General features: G+C 37.9%; 1 protein-coding gene across 9 annotated transcripts in view; it reads left to right on the forward strand.

Annotated features, from left to right (window-relative positions):
• Positions 1-20,698, forward strand: part of ZMYND11 (zinc finger MYND-type containing 11) — a 105,267-nt gene that overhangs the window by 55,921 nt on the left and 28,648 nt on the right. For 5 of the 9 annotated variants that reach the window (XM_015617932.3, XM_015617937.3, XM_015617935.2 and 2 more), the window contains exons 3-4: positions 5,310-5,469; positions 18,505-18,549. In XM_015617932.3, the coding sequence (XP_015473418.1) occupies positions 5,310-5,469; positions 18,505-18,549 (205 nt within the window). Of the gene's footprint in view, positions 1-5,309; positions 5,470-16,666; positions 18,036-18,504; positions 18,550-20,698 lie in introns of those variants that run through there. The other 4 variants (XM_015617936.3, XM_015617938.3, XM_015617939.3 and 1 more) reach the window with 3 other exon arrangements.

Raw genomic sequence — 20,698 nt, forward strand, 5'->3', positions numbered from 1 at the left:
TTATTTCAGTCTTGTACAGATACAGTTGCTGTAACATTTCTTCAGTTCATTTCTTTTGATTCAGTTCAGGTGGATGAAAATGTAATTCCTCATGAGTTCAGAAAAACTGAGGTTTTTTTTAAACACCTGTGTCAGCTTCCTACCATAAGTAACCTTCCTTCCTTCTCTGCCCAGCTTTCTTGTATGGGCTACAGTACAGCAGTGCCCATTTAAACCATTTTCTGCCTCTCAGTAGACCACAGATGCCTTCAAGAGGACTCTTTGGGAGCAGAGTTAGCTATTTTTCCACACTGTATTTTGAAGCCATATAGATTTGACTCTTTGAAACAGGGTTTAGCTTCGTGCTGTGTCTTGCAGAGCACCAGGCAGGAGTTGTGAGCTGTGTGACAGCTGTAGGTGAAAAGTGCACCATCTGATCCCCTGCAAGTGCTGGCTACTTCTGTGTCTGTTTTGCTCCCATGGTGATCACAGCTTTAGAGTCGCTTCCTCCACACCTCTAAGATCAAACCAATCTTCTTTCTTTAGTTTTAAGGTGTGTTACAAAGCACGTATATTAGATATAGGTTTTTATAGAAAGACATTATGGACACTGGCTAATTTGAGAAAAGTATTTTGAAGTTTTAGGAGTGAATTGGTGATATGCTGACAGACTTTGGTGCTTCTGGAAAGTCATATATATTGGGCAGGCAGGTGATTTAGAGGTGGATCAGGTACTCCTGTGGTCCAGTTTGTTTGGCAAAGGGAGGTGGTGGCAAAATCCAGTTGTCATTAGCTAGGGCATGAGTTAGAGGAGATTTTGTTGCTGTGAAGGAAGGAGTCTGGAAAGGCCCATACCAGGTTTCCCTGCATATTTTTCCTCCCCAGCATTCAGTGTGGCTCAGGTGGGGTGTGCAGCAGGTAGCTGTGTGGCCACCTCTGAGAACTGCTGGAGGCTCCCCCTCCACATGTGCTTGAAAGGTGGTCAAGACTTTATGATGGGTAACACTAATAATATAATAGTACAAACTGAAGAATACGACAATATTTTATTGTTATTTATACCTGACTACCATTCATCTGTAGTCCCAAAGAGGTTTGAAATTGATGTTTCACTGTTTCTCTGGTTGATATTTTGTGACTAAATACAGATGAGCATCACATCCATATACAATCTACGAATCTATTAATGATTATCCTTTGTGAGTCTCCTCTAAAGGCTGCCTTTTGCCATCAGGCGGATGCATATATATATTCTGATTCTGTTTGTAGTACCTTGTTACTGAAAGTAACCACATTTAAATATACATTTGATGGTATGGCAGTGAGGTTTGCTTAAGGGTGGCAATGAATAAACTCCATGCTAAAGCTAAAGGTCCTTATCCTTTGCTTTCCAAGTGGTGTTGCAATAATTGAAAACATGCATTACTAGGCCCTTAGAAGTTGATTACAAAAACTGTAATTTTGCTGGATTTGCTGGATTCTTCTGTGCTAATGTCAAGGAGGTCTGCACTGCCAGTTCATATATGGAGAAAATAGTGAACTATAAACACTCTAATTTTCAGCAGCAGTTCAGTTGCTTCAATATTCTACAGACAAGCAGCCTCATTTGGTGAGATTTTGAATTTAACATGCAGATTATCTGGCCTAACCTCCACTTTTCATCAGACAGACCCTCATTTTATATAGTAGGGATTAGCAGTTAAATTGTATTTTGAAATGGTTTCTTCAGCCCCCTATCTGATTAGCGCTGGCTTGCTGATTTAGAGGATTTTACTTTGTCTCTGTGCCTTATTTTCACTCATTTGAGTGTATTTGCTTTACTTCTTGTGACTGGGTTGTATTGCATTCCCAAATCTGTTGATATGGAGGACTGGGCAATAGTGTAGCAAATCAGTATTCCTTCAACTCCCTGGCTCCATGGTAAGGCTAATCAGCTTTTATTGAAAGCAGCAGACAGGAATTGCTTTATCTCCCATTCTTGTTTTTTAACTTGTTGGTGCCAGATGCTTCAGTGCGTGCAGTGCCAGGAGAAGACTTGCACTCTGTGAATTAGTGGTGTCACTTCTGCACAAAGGCATTTCAATATTGTTTTTCCCTGATCTAGTAATGAGGCTGACGTAGTAGTTGGGACTCCAAACATCTTGCTTTCTATCTCTGAGCTGGATTTTGACTTATTCCATGTTCTCAGAATTTTCACGTCATGACAGTTTTTCACATTTCATTATTAAAGAACTTTTCTGATTTGAGTCTCGTGCCTTAGTCACATCTTTGCTTACCTGCTGTCTTTTCTGGTTGAAAAGAAACAATATAAGTTTTCTTCCAAACCCTACAGTGTTGTTTCTTGTCTTTGTGAATATCTAGCCATGTACACTTCACAGGTTTGAGTAAAATAAAAATTTGGGGGAGGGTGGATTTTTCAAACAGCAGTTCTACTCTTTGAAGTAAAACCATTCTTTTTATATCTGTGTTCTTTCCTATGAAAGCTGAGAGCATTTTATTTTAAAATAGAGAACATAGCCATTGTGGCTCTCCAGTGGCGCAAGCTGAACATTGACTAAAGTATACTTCAAAAAGCCACTGGGAATTTACTACTCCTGATTTACAGCTGGACAAAATGGGAAGATAATTTAGTTGGTAGCAGTACTTTCACTCTGGTTGAGAACACAGATTGGATTTGAGAAATGGGCGAATCTGAGCCTTGAGCTCCTTTTTATTAGTGCACAACCTGCCACAGTGGAAATAGGCAGATTAAAGCTCTTAGCTGATTACAGTTGGTTTAAGGCTTTTTGGTTTGTATTATATATATATCTGTTCTGTTCAGAGGTATGAGTGACAAATCACAAAACCTGTAGCTTACATTGAAGAATTTGGTTGGGCTGTGTTTCTGCAACTAGGGATGATGCAGTACAAAATACATGGATTCTTCAGCAGGATACCCTGAGGTTTATGGCACTGGGTTAATACCTGATTTCTGTTCTCAGACCTCTAGCAGCCCACCATATAAGTATAGGGAAATCACTTCCATGCTCAGAGACTGATGTATTCTGTCAGTAAAATGGGAAGAATGACAGTTAGCCTATTCTCTGTATTTTGAGACCTATTAAGGACTTGAATTAATTACAGACACATGAATGCTATGGCACTGTTGGGGAGCTTGTTACTAGTGAGTTAAAAATGGAAATTTGGTGAAAAAAGAGTAACATGTTGAGAAGGATGATTTGCACTTAAAGAAGCTACTTGTGTTTGCATAAATATGTGCACATATGCACACACTTATGAAATATATGTAACATTATTATATAAGCAAATCAGCTGTTTTCATGTGGCTTTAAAGCTTCAACACTTTATGCTTCTATAGACCAGTGGTGTTCACTTGCACTCTGTTTGAAAGCGAAGTAAATAGACTTGAGTCTCTGCCTGGTTCAGACCTTGGAATTTGGATAACTTTGAAGACTTACTTGTGGTGTTTAATCCCACTTGAAGAGGTGCTCGTGTTGAGTTTTGTTTTCTGTAGAAGTAGAGAGGGATAGGGTTGGGAAGATGAGCATCCAGCCAAGGTGATAGACCTGACGTGCCATATCTTTTGATTTTGGTCCTTGATCCTATGTGCAAACCACCAAAAGATTGATATATATTATCTTGGAACACAGACTTGCTCAGAATATTGTTATTTCTTGTTGCTTACCTTTTATACAGTGCTAGCATGCACATACCAATTAGGCTTGGACCATGTCATGGCAGACATTGTAAAATATGGTAAATGGCAGTATCTGCCTCTCAGATTTTTTTATCCTAAAAAAAATAAACCTCAAGATCCTGCAAATGTTCTGCATTTATTTAAATGACTCTGATACCAAGCAGAAATTTATAAATGTCCTGTGTTGCTCTGATTATTGCATAATTTACTATACAAATATATACTTCCACTCAGTCAGAAATCTGCTGTATGATTTTATATACAGTTTAGAGCAAAACAAAAATATCAGATTAGCATAAACCAGTTCCAGCAAAAGCCTGAGAGTGAAAGAAGGAAAGGGAAAGACCTTTATTCATACAAAACAGTAAGAAGTTCAAAAGGCAAATGTCTTCAAAGAGAGGGGTTGATTGAAGACTTGACTATTGGGGTGGTCTTCACTCCTGATTGTAGGTTTATAACTTCTAAGGCATTAAAAATTCCTGTCAGCCATGTTATTAAAAAAATCTGAAATGATTTAATTCTCCTTTTTTAATGCAATGTTACTGCTTTAAATCTTTCTTGAGTTTGCTTGTGATCATAATTACATTTTTTGTGAAGGTATTTGTGATGGCAGTCACAAAGGAATTATGGTTGCTGGAATTCATTACAAAGCAGGAAGGTGAGGATACTATAGCTGACAGCTTTGTCTTAAAGCAGGCAAATTACAAATTTCTCTCTGAGGAAACGGGTAAATACAGAGTACCTGGAGAAACAAAAATGGAGAGAAATTCAGTTAGCTCTGTAACTTTAAGAGATCCATAAGCAGGAAAATATTGCCCACAAAATAATTAGTTCCAAGTCAATTCTCATGTCTGCTGATTGCATCCGATTGCAGCTCTCCGTGTGCAGCAGCTCCTAAATATGTTCTCAGATTTTTATTAAAATACCTGAATTGTGATGATCTTAAGGCAGAGAGGTCATCTTTATTTGGGAGAAGATAATTTTATGTTGTTTACTCCAAGTTAATATCTGGTGTTGGCCTAGAAGCAAATTATACTAGATAAAGGTCAGCATTACACAGCTGAATCTCATGTATATACACAGTTAAGGCTTCATGTGGGTTTTTCTTTTCTCATCAAGGGAGTTTGTCACAGTGTGATCATTGTGGTTAACTCAAGAAAAGGAGAAAAACCACTTAGCACAGTAACTTGAGCTGTTGGGGTTTCATATGTGATATATAAATTTCACATTTTTTGTAAATGTGTTGTACAAACAAGCATCACAAAGATTAATTGTACATTCTGTACATTGTAGCATTCTGTATAGTATAGGAAGTGTTAGAGATATGCAAGTTTAAAGTAATTTAAAGGGCACAAATGCCCTTTACACAATAGCAGAGACAAGCCCAAGCACCCTGTGTGTTCTTTCTGGGATTCTTTGGTGGAAGTTTACTGTGCTACTACTTGTCTAAATGTGTTCATGATAGCTGCAAGAGGAAAAAAGCTGATTTGAAAGGGGAAGTTATATAAATTTTGACTGTTTAAAAATAATCTAAAACTTAGACCGTGTATTATTTTAACTCATTTGCAAATGTTTATATTTTGCTGACACATTTCTAATTTAAAACTAACACTAGTCTGTGCTTTGTGTGCAGGTATATGTCTCGAGTCCATGGTATGCATCCAAAAGAAACCACACGTCAACTGAGTTTAGCAGTCAAGGATGGGCTCATTGTGGAAACCCTGACAGTGGGGTGTAAAGGGTCAAAAGCTGGTATTGAACAAGAAGGATATTGGTTGCCAGGAGATGAGATTGTGAGTATAAAGTCTTTGAGAAAATAAATCACGATTTCTGATATCTTAGCGTGAAAAACTTGTTTTAATTTATATTTAAAGCTATTTATAGATTCTGTGTTGGTGCTTGTGAACAGGGAAGTAATGCACTCTTAAATTTTTTAACCTCTTCTATTCCATATAAACTTTTTCCTCTTGAATTCTGAGTTTTCTGCTATGAAAAACTGGCAAAGTTCCTTTTCTTGGTTATCCCTCACTTTTATGTAGTATTCTCTTCTACAGCTGTACAGGAAGACAGTAAATGTTATTGGTATTACTTGAAATCCTCAGATGTTTTCAAATCCCAAAGATGGTGTAGTAAAAAAAAAAAAAAAAAAAAAAAAGTCATGAACTTTTTAATCTTGCTTTAACCTGAATCTGAAGAACAAAGAACTCCCTTTCAGAAGTGCAACATGAAATTATAAAATTATATGCAAACACATTAAAAGATGTGTTTTACTGATATTTGTAAACACCAGGGCATTCTATTAGAAAGGATTTTCTTAGCAAATTAGCTACAGACATCCAAATATTGTTCCACTGGATGTGTAACATAAATATTAAAATACATTTAAATAGGTTGAAGGTTATGTGAAGGGAAAAAAACCATGTTTTTCATATCCCTCCATAGCTGAGGTGGAGCACACAAAGTGAGGATAGTCATGTAGACCAGGAAAAACCTTGCACAATTGCTTTGCCTTGTTCAGGAGCCCCATCTCTCTATTTACAAGACAACATTTTCCTAACTAAAAAGAGTTTTGAAAAGCTTTAAAATACCTGAACTGGGAGCTAATGCTTTGGAATATAAACTGCATTAAATATTGATAAAAGAGTCAGGAATGTCTAATACAAAACTAATACATTACATTTTGAGGAAACTCAGAAAAACTGTAAAAACCACAAAACACCCATTGCAATATTGCTGTTATCAGTAAGATCCTGAAAGTGAAACAATGCGTTGTTTTTGGTTTTGTAGAAACAAGCAATATCCATAACAGAAAACATTATCATCAAAATTATCTCACTTACACGAATCTAAAGTATTGAAATACCTTAATTTCAGTACATTGTATTTAATGTACATTATATCACTGTTAAGATTTTCATTCTAATTTCATTAGAAACCCTCAAGGGAACCTTTAAAGGGTATGTTACTGTTCTCCCTGGGAGGAAACATTTCAAAACTCCAGCTTAGCTCATTTAGGTATTTCTTACATCAGTTTCATCTGTTTAGAGGTGATATTAACTGTGTAGGCTCAATAAGATATAAAGCCTGAGATCTGTGATTATCTCAAGTATTCTGTATATTTGTTTCCTCTATTGCTAAGAGAAGGGAAAAAAAGAAAAAAATTTCAAAATGCCTCACAATAGCCATTTCATATATAGTCATTCAAATAATGTTCCTGCTGTTTATTAGCAACATTTGTTTAACAAAACTTAAAAGATAACCATCCTGTAAATTCTGAATGAGCCATTAGAATTACACAATTATTTAATGTCTGAGCAAAAAATGTTGTCTTTGACCTGATCAAACATGCTGTTGAAGTCACATTATGAATAACCCTTTAGTTAGAAGCATTGACTGCATTTTCAGCATGACTGCTAAGCACTCATACTTTGGGCTGTGACCATATGTTTGGTGGCCATCTCAGAAGTTCAGAATGCCACACTTGACTTAATTAACAGTTTTATGCAAAAATAAGAATCAGCTTCTGATCCAGCCATGTTTCAATAGTACCCAAACCCAACCTTTCTGATCCTAATACTGAATCAAAATGCTGCAGACAGATGAAGCAAAACTCACTAACTTGGTATAAAGTCATTCTCTTTGTTCTTTTATTCAGAAAGTTTTAATGAGTAACAAAGTGTCATTGTCATCACTCGACATCAGATCAAGTATTTTCCATTCTCTGACAATTTGTGCAAACCCCTGAAGTTTGGTATGTTCTCTGCTTTGGACACACAGGATAGTTTTACAGATGCTTTGTCTGCACTTGATCAAGAGGCAGTTTGTAGTTCTTTGTAACTGCTCAAACCTGGTACTAATGGCTGTTGAACCATGAGCTCAATTTACATTTCAGTGAGGACAAATACACAGAATTCTTTTTTGGAGGTGCGCTTGGAGGAGATGGAGCTCTTCAAAGCAGGGTTATTAATGTTAAAATGGGAATTTCAGGTTCAAACTTTAGCACTTACAGACCCTTGACCTAATTGTCAAATTTGGTTTGACTGGTACTACTGGAACTTGGAAAGCTCAAAATGGGAAAGAGAAGACTCAAGAACCAATCCACCACCCACTGACACCAGTGCAGGAATGCTTTTGGATTTTAGCTTCTTTCCTGGCACCACAGTGGAAGTCAGAAAACACAGGCTGCTCCAAAGAGATAGTAAAGGGACACATTCTTATCATCCCTCCTTCCACTTTTTATTTGATTATTTGCTTAGTGTTTTTTTACACTTTTGGAGTTTTGGATCTGAATTTTAGTAAGTAAAAAGATTACTGGTCTTGGCCACAAAACTGCTGAGCACCTTTGTCTGTTATTGTAAGAGGTGCCTGACTAGAGGACACCACATGACCTGAAAGTACTGGTTGTGATGGTGACTACAGACTGATGTCTAAATAGTGACAATAATTGAAAGTACAGAGATTATGAAAACTTAGTTCTATTTGAAAAAGATTCATTTGATAATCTGTGGTGCTTGCTTAGGTGTTTCCAAACATCTGCCCTATCCAATAGGTTGATGTAATGATAAGTCTATGTAGTAAGGACATGATCTCTGATAGGATTTCTCTTAGCCTTCAGAAAAATTATACTACTTTGCTCTCATTGTTCAAGCAGTATGTTGAAACTGCGATAAAAAAATTTAGCAAAACCTCACATATTTAGTAATATAAAAAAGACAAGCGGAGGTGCAAAGGCAAAACAGTCTGAGGGCATCAGGAGGCTCTTCCAAAAGGGATGGCTCATGAAAATTAATGTTCAGAAAAACTGGGAAAAAAAAGAGTGATCAGATTTAAGACTGAGTTACTAAATTTACTAAGTTGCTAAATTTAAAATGTAGAGTCAGTAGCAAAATGTACTGTATTCCAACTGACATTTATGGATTGGTACCTAAACAAGAACTTTGCTGCAAATATTATACCTCCAGGGCTTGTGCAGGTATTCATTTTGTTTGCTCATTTGCCGTGTCTCCAGATGTTTTGCACATTTTCAAAATGTGTTCTCATCTTACAGGCTTTCTTATCTTGCAGATGATTAATGCATTTGCACAAAATAAATGAGGGAAGAATTTCTTTTCCCTTTTTATTCAGTATTTTAGTTAGGAATTTTGCATTTTTCTGTTTGTTAATGCATTATTATACAACTGAACAAAATTTCTTCAGCTTCTTGCCTTGCAAGGGAAATGTCAGTCCTGAAGTCTGATAATGGAAATTTACTTTTTTTCTTTTTTTCTAAATGCTTTGTTTCTGTTTCTCACAGAACTGCTGGAATTTGGATATGCTATTTATTATCAGCATAAAAAAAAAATCTCCTTGCTCTTTGTGTTTAGAAAAAAATTTGCAAATCAGTGTTGTTAACTATGTTTTGAACACAGTTGATAAAATAGAAAGGAAACATAGTCCTTCAAGAAAATGACAATGAATCTGCTTACTTATTCATTACTATTTTCTGTTCTGCCATGATTTTTATGTACTTTTATCTGTGTACCATAGTACAGTGCCTAACCCCAAGGAAAGAAATTGAATTTAAGTACCATATCCTATAGCTTTATTGGGGGGGGGGTTAGATGCAGTTTTTAGAGTTAGTTTGTCTTACTCATTTACATTTTTCTACAGACAGTGTGCACTGAACTATTTTGAGCATTTAATATGCTAGTTCTTCTCCTCATGATTAAAGTCATAAAACTGCTCTGACCCAGAGAGAGGCTTTATGAATGTATAATTTCAATTTTCCTGTGTTCATAAAGCCAAAAATATTTTGGCTCTTCTAAAATGGAGATGTGTTCATAACATGGGTTCATTGTTTGCATCTGATTGCTACATATCCCACTGTACTGCTGTGGTTTAAAAATGGTTCATAGGGCCAAATTCCCTAATGAGATGTGAAGAGTGAAGCTTCACACTCACTTAAGGCACTGTGAGCTATTTCTTCACTGAAGAATGCATAAAAGGTGATTATATTTTCAAGAAATTATTCTTTCACAGAGTTCTATTTTCTGATCATTTAATTGATTGCCTATAGAAAGAGCCAGCAATTCTTCTGGCTAGTTAAGTCCGATTTTGGGGGTCAGTTACAGCCATTCTCCTGTCTGTTTGGTCCTCTCTGTATCTAAATTATTGCCTTTCCAATTCTTCCCTCTAAAGATGTTTTAGATTAGAGGAGAGCACACTGTTTGGAGGGGAAGTTTCCTTGCTTTTTCCTGCTTTCAGAAGACATTAGAGGTACAATGTGTTTTTCCCCAACATGCAGATGTATTCTCAATGTGCTAGCTCATTACTGGGGAGTTTTCTGGTATTTTAAATTGAGAAAGTACTAGTGCTTGCTCAAAGCAACTCCAGATACTTTCAAGTCATAAGGCTGCCTAAATAATCCATCTCTTCACTCTGTCTGTATTCCCATCATTTTAACATTATTGTGATTACACTGTGAGTGTGATTTCACACTGTGAGTCTTGAAGGTGATTTTGTTAACCCAAGTGACCTTAGGCACACACCCAGTTATTTTTGTGATTTGATGTGCTGCAGGTTCAATTTTACTAGGTTCAGTCTAGGAGAAAGGAGTATTTTTGGCTGTTATGTTTGTGTTAATCTAAATTACTTTAGATTGAGCAAAGGCTTTATTCCTTGCTTGCCACGCTTAATTGCTTTTGTAATTATATTGATTTTTCCATGCTAGGTCAGTATTGGTAGCCAGAAGCTGTTTTTTGAACTGGCTATGTCATCTTGAGTCTCCATAAATGTGAAGATAATTGTAAAAAGCTTAAGAACTGTCACTGTGAGGATTTGAATCTTTTCTGCATATAAAATACATTTTAAATAATAAAAAAAACCCCAAACAACAGCAGACAAAACCAAACCTCAATCCAAAACCAGCCTGAACAGCTACCAGTTCCTGCTAGCAAGCTAGGGGCTTCTAAATAACTAGGCTGAGGAATGGTTTTAATGTGCATCCCATTCTTTTCAGTTAAGGGCAGAAGGATAATATGAAACAGCAATAGTGACAGCCAGTGTCTTCATCATGAAAGCTCTTACAACTGGAGAGCACAAAGAGGAAGAACATGTCACACCAAATGAAGAAAAATCTCCTTCATTGTTTAAAAAAATTCTCCGTTTGCCTTATCCATCCGTATTGCATTTAATGTAAAGTCCTGTGCGAATTCACTGATCCAAAGCCAAACATAGCCAAGCCACAGTAGTGAATATTTTTCACACATTGGACAAATTGAGAATTTTCCAGGTTGGAATGTCCCAGATAGATTCCTAATTACTGTGGAAGTGCCAGTGTTCTTTACAGTTGGTGATCCACTGATGCAAAGAATTAATGATTGATCCCATGAGAGAAAAAATTCAAACTGGCTTCCATCCCTTACTACCAGACATCAGGGAGAGTATGAGGAGGCTTTGAGGTCAGGCCACATACCAGTGTGATCACACAAGAACACTCAAGGAAGATGAGCTTCTGAAACTCTTTTAGTCTTTTCTGACTGTCTTTCTATCCTTTAAGGTCCCATCATTTGGAGCTTAATTTTCCAAAAGACTGCCATTAAATCAATCCTCCATGTGCCTCCATTTTCATTTTTCTTGCAAATTATTGTCACAGACTGCAGATGTGATTCTGCTTATTAATAAACCAAAAATAAGTGTATTTGTGAAAATTCAGAAAAGCAAATATATTCAAATCACCAAATCAAAGCACAGAATATTTTGTCCTAGAGAAGCAAATTAGAATTCTAAATTCCCAGCTCAAGGACAAGACATTTTTTCTGCATTAAAGCCAAGACCCTCTTCTGTCTTTGCATTAAGGCTGTTACCATACAGCTCATGAGAATGGCCTCACAGTCATTCCAGTGGTTCTTCCTGCCTCTAGATGGGTTAAGAATAGTGAGCAATTCTCTGCATTCCTTTTCGTCTTCTTTTTCTCTTCCCATCTGTTCAGGGGTATTTCTTCCTCTCCTCTGCTCATCCTTATTTTTTGTTCTCTGGAAAGGGAATTGACAATGTTTGCAGGATCTTCACATTACTGAAGGTGACACTAGTAGACTCCATCTGACTGCAGAGAGATGCTGCTTCTTTTAAACTGGTAAAACAACCTTGTCAGCATCTTCACTTGGCTCTCTCAGCTTTGCCAACTTGACTTTTAAAAATTCAGTTGATGTAATGCTGTATCCTTCTTTGAGGCTTTCACTCTTCATTCTGGAGTTGAGATACTGGTAATGTTGTTCACAGATTTCACCAAATGTTCTTGTCTGATTGAAAGGGTGTTTTAAAGAATGAGAATTTACCCTTGAGTTTGAAGTAAACTAGTCAAACTAGTCTGTAGGAAGGTTCCATCATGGGATTTAAATTATGCTAATAGAATAATGACATAGATCAGTCTGTCTTGAGTTTGTTTTGAAAATACCCATCTTGGGTTTATTCTACCCCTTTTGTGCCCACCCTGACCTAGTAGTGTTGTTTTTATTAACTTTTTGGGTTCAAAATGCTCTGTACCTCTGGCAGCTGATTTGAATCTTTTGTTATTGTGTCATGCTGGTCATTGAATGAAACTTCATTGAAGCTGATGGGTTTATTAATATTTATGCTTCATTCACAATAAATGCAGTCCCCATGTCCTTCTATCAGCTGACAGCTGAAACAATATCAGCCACACCTACAGCACAGGACACATGGACAAGAGATTTAAGGAACCTTTGTAGGAGATTCTGCTGTTGCTTCAGATAAAATGTTTCTGTGTATACTGCTTGTTCAGATAAAATATTTCTGTATGCTAAAACATCAACCTAAAGAAACACTACAAAATAAGACCAGAGAAGCAATGTAAACGTATTTTGAGCAAGAAAAGGGAAGAAGACCACTTTTGTGCACAGTTCTTGAAAAGAGACTTGGAAGTACAAGCAAAGAGATGGTTTATTTCTCATCTGGATTCACCTTCCTTCTAGGGGAGCAAAACCATAATGTGGACATAAAAGGCATTGCACCTGATAAACACTTCATCACTGATTTATCTCCCTAATGCAAATAGCCTACACACCTCTTCTTGACTCAACCTCAGTCAAAAATTGTGACATTAACAGCAGAGTCAATCCAGTTTCTGAGGAGATAAGTTGAAAGTTTCTGTTAACCTTGAAATTGCTTGGAATGTGTAGAAAAAAAAAAACATTTTCTCTTGAAATTATTTTCTATTTCCAATATCCTGGAGGAGAATACTTGTATTGTCTCATCTCAAGTAATGTACACTGCTACTACTCAAACATGATCTTCTTGGGAAGGAAATTGAGATTTTTCACAAAAAAATCACAGCTCATAGGCTGAGCAGATAAGTGTGACAGGGGTTTAAGCAGTCAGTTTGGCTGCTGACATGCTGCTATACTTCCAGGAAAAAGCTCACTCATTTAGCATTGGGAGCTAGAGCCTGGCTCTCTGCTTTGGTGCCTATCACCCCAAAAATTGCCCAGAACATGACTGCCAGGTGGGAAGGTGAATAAAAATCTACCTGTCCTGGCAGGAATCCAGAGAGGGCTTGGGTGATTTCTGCCCAGAAACTGAAGACTTCTAGGACAAACTGTCAATAAATTAATTAGACAAACTTAGGCTTGCAGATTAAATTCAGTGAAAGAAAGCCAAAAGTGTTCTGAGAGGATGTGGAATTCTCTGCAGAGCCTGAGTCTTCCTGCATCAGTGCATCAGAAGAGGAAGCAGTTATTAGTGAAGAAAATGGAAATGGATTGTTACAAGCCCATAAATACATGCACTATGGAGAAGGAGATTTTGGTCTCTCCCCTGACTGATGGTTTTGTGTTGGTTCTTTTTAGAATAGAACGGGTTTCTAAAACAAGATAATTTAAAAATCATGTAAAACAAGAAATTCCAATTAATTGCTGAGATGATAAAATCTTGGCCATAATTAACAAATAAGTAAATAAATAAATAAATATACTTGAAATAAAGCTCAGTAGTTGTGAGGACATACAAATTCACAATTACTTTGGATTTCTTTGTGATAAAATATGAATAATGAATACCTACAAAGTATCCTGCAGAGTCAATTTACAGGAATCCATTTTAAAGATAAAACTCAGGTCAGTGAAGGGAAGAATCTATAAAGGCAACTGATCTGAATGGATAGATTATCCTGTCTGTAAAAGCACACATTGTAGCTACCTGCTGTGGTAGTTTTCTAGAAAAAGAAGGAAAAGATAAAGTGAAACAATTTTTACAAAGGGATTCTAGCTGCTGAAGTCTTTTTGGCTTTGAAAGAGAGATGGATGCTTGTTTATTTGCTGAGCACTTTGGATGAGCAAAAGCAGTAGGAAAAACACAGATGCAAAACAGGAAGAAATATATCTAGTAAACACATGGCTCGAGGAAAACTGCAGGGGAGAAAATAAGCTTATTTTGGTGCTGAATTTACCCCAAAGCATTGCTCTAGCATTAAATGTAAAACATGTGATGATCTAAGAAACTTTTATCACTGTAAAGCAATCGTCCTGATCAAATATGGATCCTTTACAGCAATGATGAAAGGGAAATACTTTATTAAACAGCTAACTCACCATTTACCTGCTGCAAAGATGGAGTAAGTCCTCTGAGCCATCAAGGAATTAATCACACCTTCCTCAGTTTGAAGCCTAACCTTTTCATCATTGTTCTGATGAAAAGATAAAAGCAAATCCTGTAGGCTACTGAAAGGATGTTTACAGGAAGATTCATGCTTGCTAAGGAATGATGGAGCCAGGGATGTGGCACGAAGAGAAGGCTGAGCCACAGGGCAGTAGGAGGACTGCCCTCACAGCAAGCTAAGGCCTCTAGTGAGAAACAAACACAGTATCCCCACTGCATTTGAAAAAATACTGGGAATGACATTCCATGACACATAATGTTTGTTCAGCCCAGGTATTATTTAGTGCATGATGGTGTCTGAGTGGAAACTGGTACATCTGCCAGAGACCCCTGATAAGCTGGAGATTTCTTACTGGCTACTATACCCAGTGAGATAGAGCCTGGTTAAAATAGAGTGTGCACGTACCACATCCACTTGCACTCTGAAAAAAAAAAAAAAAGGAGTAAGGCTCCTGTCTGTGCAGCTCTACAGATAATCAGCCACACTTTGTAAAACTCCTCTTACTACACAGAAGTTACTTGGAAGTTGAACAGAATTGCAAAAGCAGTGGATAGATGGACAAAGGGAGGCATTTCAAAGATGAGCTGGTTTAGCATTTCTGCAGCTCATCAGGGCTGATAGCAACTGCTCCTGTCCAAGCCTGTTTCAGGTTGCCTTTAGTGCGGGGCAGGGATTCCAGTATTGACACTTTGAGAGAAGTACAAAACAGATAAATGAAGTGGGCAAGTAGCTATTTACAGCAAATGTAGAAGTAAGAAGCATTTCTTCAGGTTTTGCACCAGAGGACAGAAGTCTCATAGGTAGTGCACTCCCACCGCGGTTCCTGATAGTTGTGAGTCATAAAGATGTACTGCAAGGTTTTAGCAATTACCTTTAGTAAAGCTCATGTCTAATTGAGAAAGCTTTGATGGAGCGGATGCTGCCTGAAAAAGACAGAAAGGAACTGATTTATTAAGAATGGAAAATGTGTTTAGACAGAAATAGATTCTGCTTTGTTTAATGTGAGTGGGGGCATAGGTTCCTGCAGCATACTCTGAGTCCTCTTAAGGAGTGGACCCGGATATCGGAGAAGAGTAATGAAATGGTAGATATATCCATGTTAGAATGCAGTACCACCCCTTCTTACATAATAAAAGCTTTTAATTTACAGCAGAAAGTTTGAAATATGACAGATTAAGTAGAGAAGATAGCAATTACTTCCCAATAGCAGATGATGATGGATGCATGTTGCCAAACCTAAGCAAAATCAAAGATGTGAAAAAAATGTGCATCATTCTTGTGAGGCATTTATTTTAGTGTATGTTTCTACTTGATATGGACTGGTAGTCAACTCTGTTGGGTTCCAGTGAAGAGTTACTGAAGGCCAGCAAAGAAACCTTGACATCAGAACCCAAGATTTTAAAAGCTTCTCTCTTAGTTGAAGGGGGGAAAATGTAAAGAACTCGGATGTTAAAGCTGATAGAGGTGAGAAGAGATTAAAGTGTTCCTTATGGCTGTTCCCAAATCCTAAAATATCAGAATCCAGAACATTTGCTTCAGAACTATATCTTTAAATTGGCCATGGCCTATCTCATTGCATGTTAAAGAAATGGGAATCTGAGAAATAGTAGAAACTCATTTATTGACATTCTTTAAAGGGTTATGAAGTAGTCTTGGAAAGATTACACTAAAGTCTTGGGCTGGTAATTTGAAAATGTCTTGAAATAAATGTAACATGCAGATACTAATTTATATTTTTTAAATGACTTCTTTCTGCTGGCATGAACTTTGTTGCCATTCTAGATTCTACCATCGTGATAGGCCAAAAGTGTTTGGATACACGGTGGGTGAAATCTACTGTGTACTTGCTAATACTCTTCCTTTAGACTAGTGGAAAAACTGCTCTAAGTTTCTTATCCACTGGGCAGCTGGAGCTGTAGGGACTGTTAAAGCATAGACACCATGCAGGGCTGACAGTGAGTTTGTGCACAGGAGGGTCTGAATGCGAATCCGATCATCTGGAAGGAACTGTGTGTGTGTGCGTGAGTGTAGGGGAGAGGGAGAGGAACACCACAGCAGCACACACGTAAAAGAAACACTGGAGAAGCACTTACAACAGAACACCTGGGGGAAAAAAAAATGCAAAGAGTGCTATGGGATAAGTGCCACACAGGAAATGCTGAGAACCATGAATGATTTTCTTCATTTGCTTCATATGGAATTTAGGACAACAGAACTGTATGTATACCATTCGTAAATAAACATGATTGTGCCAAAGGGTAACTGACTTATAACTGTCTGTCCCATCTATGTGACCCTTTTTTTTTTTTAGCTTACTGTTTGGGTCCAAAGGATATCCATAATTTGGATTGTTTGGGAAATCTAGTTCAACAGTGTGAAAACAGCAAATCCCCATAAGGGGGAGTCTCATGAATAGAGTTTTGCTTTTTTTCCCCCCTCCCTTTTCCTCTCTCCACTTGATAGTAGAGTGACTTAATACCGAGTATCTGGGCTACCATTAAGGGACTTGGAGAAAACAGATTAACAGGTAAGAAATGAGCTATGTTAATGGAATGTGCATTAAAAAGAAGCAAAGTGGTCCTTTTAGACAAAGTCTAAGAAAGGAGGTTATACTGTTTTCATGTGTTATGCCTACATATAATTTGTATGAAAATGAAAATTTATTACTTGTTTTAACATCTTTTTTTTTACAATAATTACGGGCTTGCTGTGCTATGGAAGTGACCTAATAGTTACAATTGTGACCTCTAAGTTATTGTTAATTTTACTGTCAGTATGTGCTTCACATCTCCTACTTAATGGTATGCTAATTGTACAGCAGGATGTCACATTCTCCAACATACAGATTCCCTATTTCAATTACAGCTAAGTAAATCTCCATTACTAATGAGTAAGCATTTCTTTTCCATGTACATTTGCATTATAATGGACATTTTCTTTGTGCACTAAAATTATTCTTTCCTTGACAACAACTATGTATTTTATTTTACAGTAAAGGCTACGACATGGTGATTCATTCCTTTTGTTGGGTTTATCTGTATTTAAATTGTCAAATGTTCTGGATAGCCTGACATTTTCTATCCCATGTTATTTTTCTGTACTTCCAGAATAAATGTATGTATTTGCTTTAAGACAGCCTACTTAAGACAAATGACAAAGAAAAGTAAGCTTACGTGCCGGTCATAAATTAAGATGTACTTTTGAAATTGTTGCAGTACTTCACTCACGTCGCTGAGAAATCTCAGCTATTTATGTCAGTGCAAAGTGACCTTTATGATGTAATGTTTGACGGATTTGGGTATAAAGAACAAGTGACCACATGTGGCCCGTATGATTGCAAGGTCCCGCTCTGCCTAACAGAGCGTGGCTCTTTGGCTATTACACACAGTCCCCCGAGCTCATTTGCTGCCCTGCTGATGCATAGATCCACGAATGCAGCGGGCAGCTGGGCAGAATGAAGGGGGAAGGCCTCCTGTTGGATCTGAGTTACCCAGCTTTGCTGCCAAACCCGCTCCCTCTCGGGGCCAGTCACTGGTGCCGCTGAACTTGGGCAGCCGGCAGAGGATTCCCTTTGTCTGCCGGCACAGTGACCCAGGAGACCCTCCCTGCCCTGCGCCGGGAAACTGAGTCCCTGTGGCGGAGATCCTTCCTTCGGTCTGCATGGCCCGGGGAAAATGTGTCACCTTTTATACACAAATAAGGACTGTGAGTTTTATTCATAAAGTGATAGCCTAACCTTTCATAATGTGCAGCAAAGGTGTTGCTTTGCTTTTGGTGGGGCTGCTCTATGCAGTAAATTAAGTATGTTAGAAGGTTCTTTTTTAGATGCCCAGAGAACGTTTATGTGTCAAAGAGAGTGCATTGATTAACAATCATTCATATTCTTGATGATTTTTTAATTGGCCTGGTGGTGGGTGTGTATATGGATAGGAATGATGGGTGTTGGGTTCTTTTAATCATTTAAGTACATGGGATATTTTAAAGAAATAAAATGTGGTGAAAGTGCCAGGTAGCATTCCAGGAATGCAGGAGGAAATGTATGCAACCAGAAGTTAGAACTAACAGATTGATTTCCTGGTCACTGTGCATGAATTCTTTCTAGCCTTGTGTATATCCTGATAATCAGATGGCTTACAGTATAGATACAAAGTTTGTTTTGTTTTTATTTTGAAAGGCCTACGGTATGCAGCCTTTTTCCCAGACAGCAGCAAAAAACAAGGTGAACAATTTTTGCACTATGTGGTTTTGAATTCTGTCATATTTTCTATTACGTTTCTGTCTTCCATTAGGATAGCTTAGTCTCCTCTCTTAGCCACCACCATCATCCATATCCCTGCGGGTCCCGAGTTGGGTGTGCATCCCGTGTGCGCGGCGGGCCCCGGGGCTGCCGGTGCCCGCTCGGATGTCGCAGCTCCCGGCGCTGCCCTTGGGCCGCCGCTTTCGGGAGCGCCCGGCGACACCTGGCGGTGCGAGCGGGAACTGCAGCCCCGCCGCGCCCGCGGTGCCGGAGCGTCCTGACCTGCCCGACCCCGAGCGCCGGCAGCCTGAGCTGGGCACGGCCAAACTAATCCCATTTCCTGCATGAAAATAAATAAATACACGGATAAACAGAGTGCTGGGAGCACATTCCCCTCCCATTCACACTTAGGTAAACCGAGAGAAGCGATAACCGACATTTCATTGCTGTTGGAGGAAAATTAATGCCTCTGACCTCGCTATTGAAGTCAATAGTCCACAAGGGTTATGTACCTTTTTTGTCTTTTTTTACTAGCTTCTCAAATATATTGCACAAATGAATGTTTTATGTATATTTATGCACTAAATATACTGCATTAAACTAAAACTTTTTTTCTGTAGAAAACCTTGTTTTTAGAAATAATGAGGTTTTCAAAACTACAGTGTGAATACTGAAGGAAGCTTTTCCTGGTGTTTTATTTAACGTCATGGTTTCTGGCTTGAGTGTATGACTTTTCTTGCCAGCAAATATATTTCCGTATGTTTATGAAATTCCACGTCTCTTTGCCAGCATATTTCTTAACAATGGAATATCTGGGAGATACGAATATGTAACTAGCACAAATAAAAATTAAGAATCTTGGAATCCTGATTCTGTGGTGAAATTGCAGGACCTCTTGGGGTCTTTTCAGTTTAATTTTTATCTAAATATACATTTAAGCAAAACTGATTATTTTTCTTGCTTAATTGGCCCTTTTCTGCCACCTGATATTTTTTTTTTCATTTCATACATACAGTTAAAATAAATGAAATACAAAACACTATCCTGATTTTTTTCTCTGCAGGCAAATCAAGTACACCAACAATGCAGTATCTTTAGTTGTTTACAAAATATCCTGAAGAAAGGGCTCCCAAAGTACACAGCCGCTGGACTTTGGAAGGGGAAAGATTTGGTGAAACAATAATGAGTTGTTTATAGCCAAATTTGGTTGTGTTATGCCATTTTGAGATATACAGAATTTACCAATAAAATGAAGAGAAATGACAAAAGATCAAGTTACACTGTTAATCTGCACAACAAAGGAGGGCAAAGTTCTGAGTTCAAAAATAACTGGTGAAGATTTCATAGGGCAGGTTTTCCCCCCCTCTAAACTTGCTGCCCCTGCAATCCTACATTCATGGTACATCAACTTTAGTGCAGGCAGTCTGGGTTGAGGCTGTCCCAAAAACTCTTGTGTTCATGGGGGCTCTGGTCAGATGAGTTCTGTACACAACACAGCTTCTTCAGCACAAGGGACTGGAAGTGCCACTTGAGTGTGGCACTTCTTACACTGCTCCACTGGAGAAGACCTTTCACACAAAGACTGCAGTTCCCAGGCACAGAATAATGAAAATCAGACAAATGCCAGTTCTGGCAGTTGGTGGGGATTGCTAACTCCACCTTTACAACATGACATTAGAAATAGCTTGACCAGATTTTTATCAAGATAATTTATTGAAGAATAGGAATAGTTTTTTTCAGAGATCTGAACCCATTGAAAAGTGACATTTGACATGAAAAGGCATTGGGAGTTTTATCTGAGATATGACAGCTATTTTGTCTTCTAAGTGTAGAAAAACCATGGCGTTTCAGATAACAAACATAAACATTTAACAGTGGCCACTGGCAATTCTGCTTGGTTTTAGAACTGTAGATTCCTAGAGCAAAATTCTGCCTCCAAATTATATGCATGCTGCTCTGATTTATTTCAGCAAAGCTTGTGCACGTTTCAAAGGTCAGAATTTGGCCGTTGGGGGTGAATTTTCAAGGAAGAGTATATTAAAGACATCTGTGCATCAGCAGAACCATATCCTTTGTCTTCTGTAGAACATTTCAGGAATGAGCCCGGTGCTATTGAGCAGGGCAAGTGAAA

Source organism: Parus major, chromosome 2 (assembly GCF_001522545.3).
Source record: "Parus major isolate Abel chromosome 2, Parus_major1.1, whole genome shotgun sequence".
Taxonomy (NCBI): domain Eukaryota; kingdom Metazoa; phylum Chordata; class Aves; order Passeriformes; family Paridae; genus Parus; species Parus major.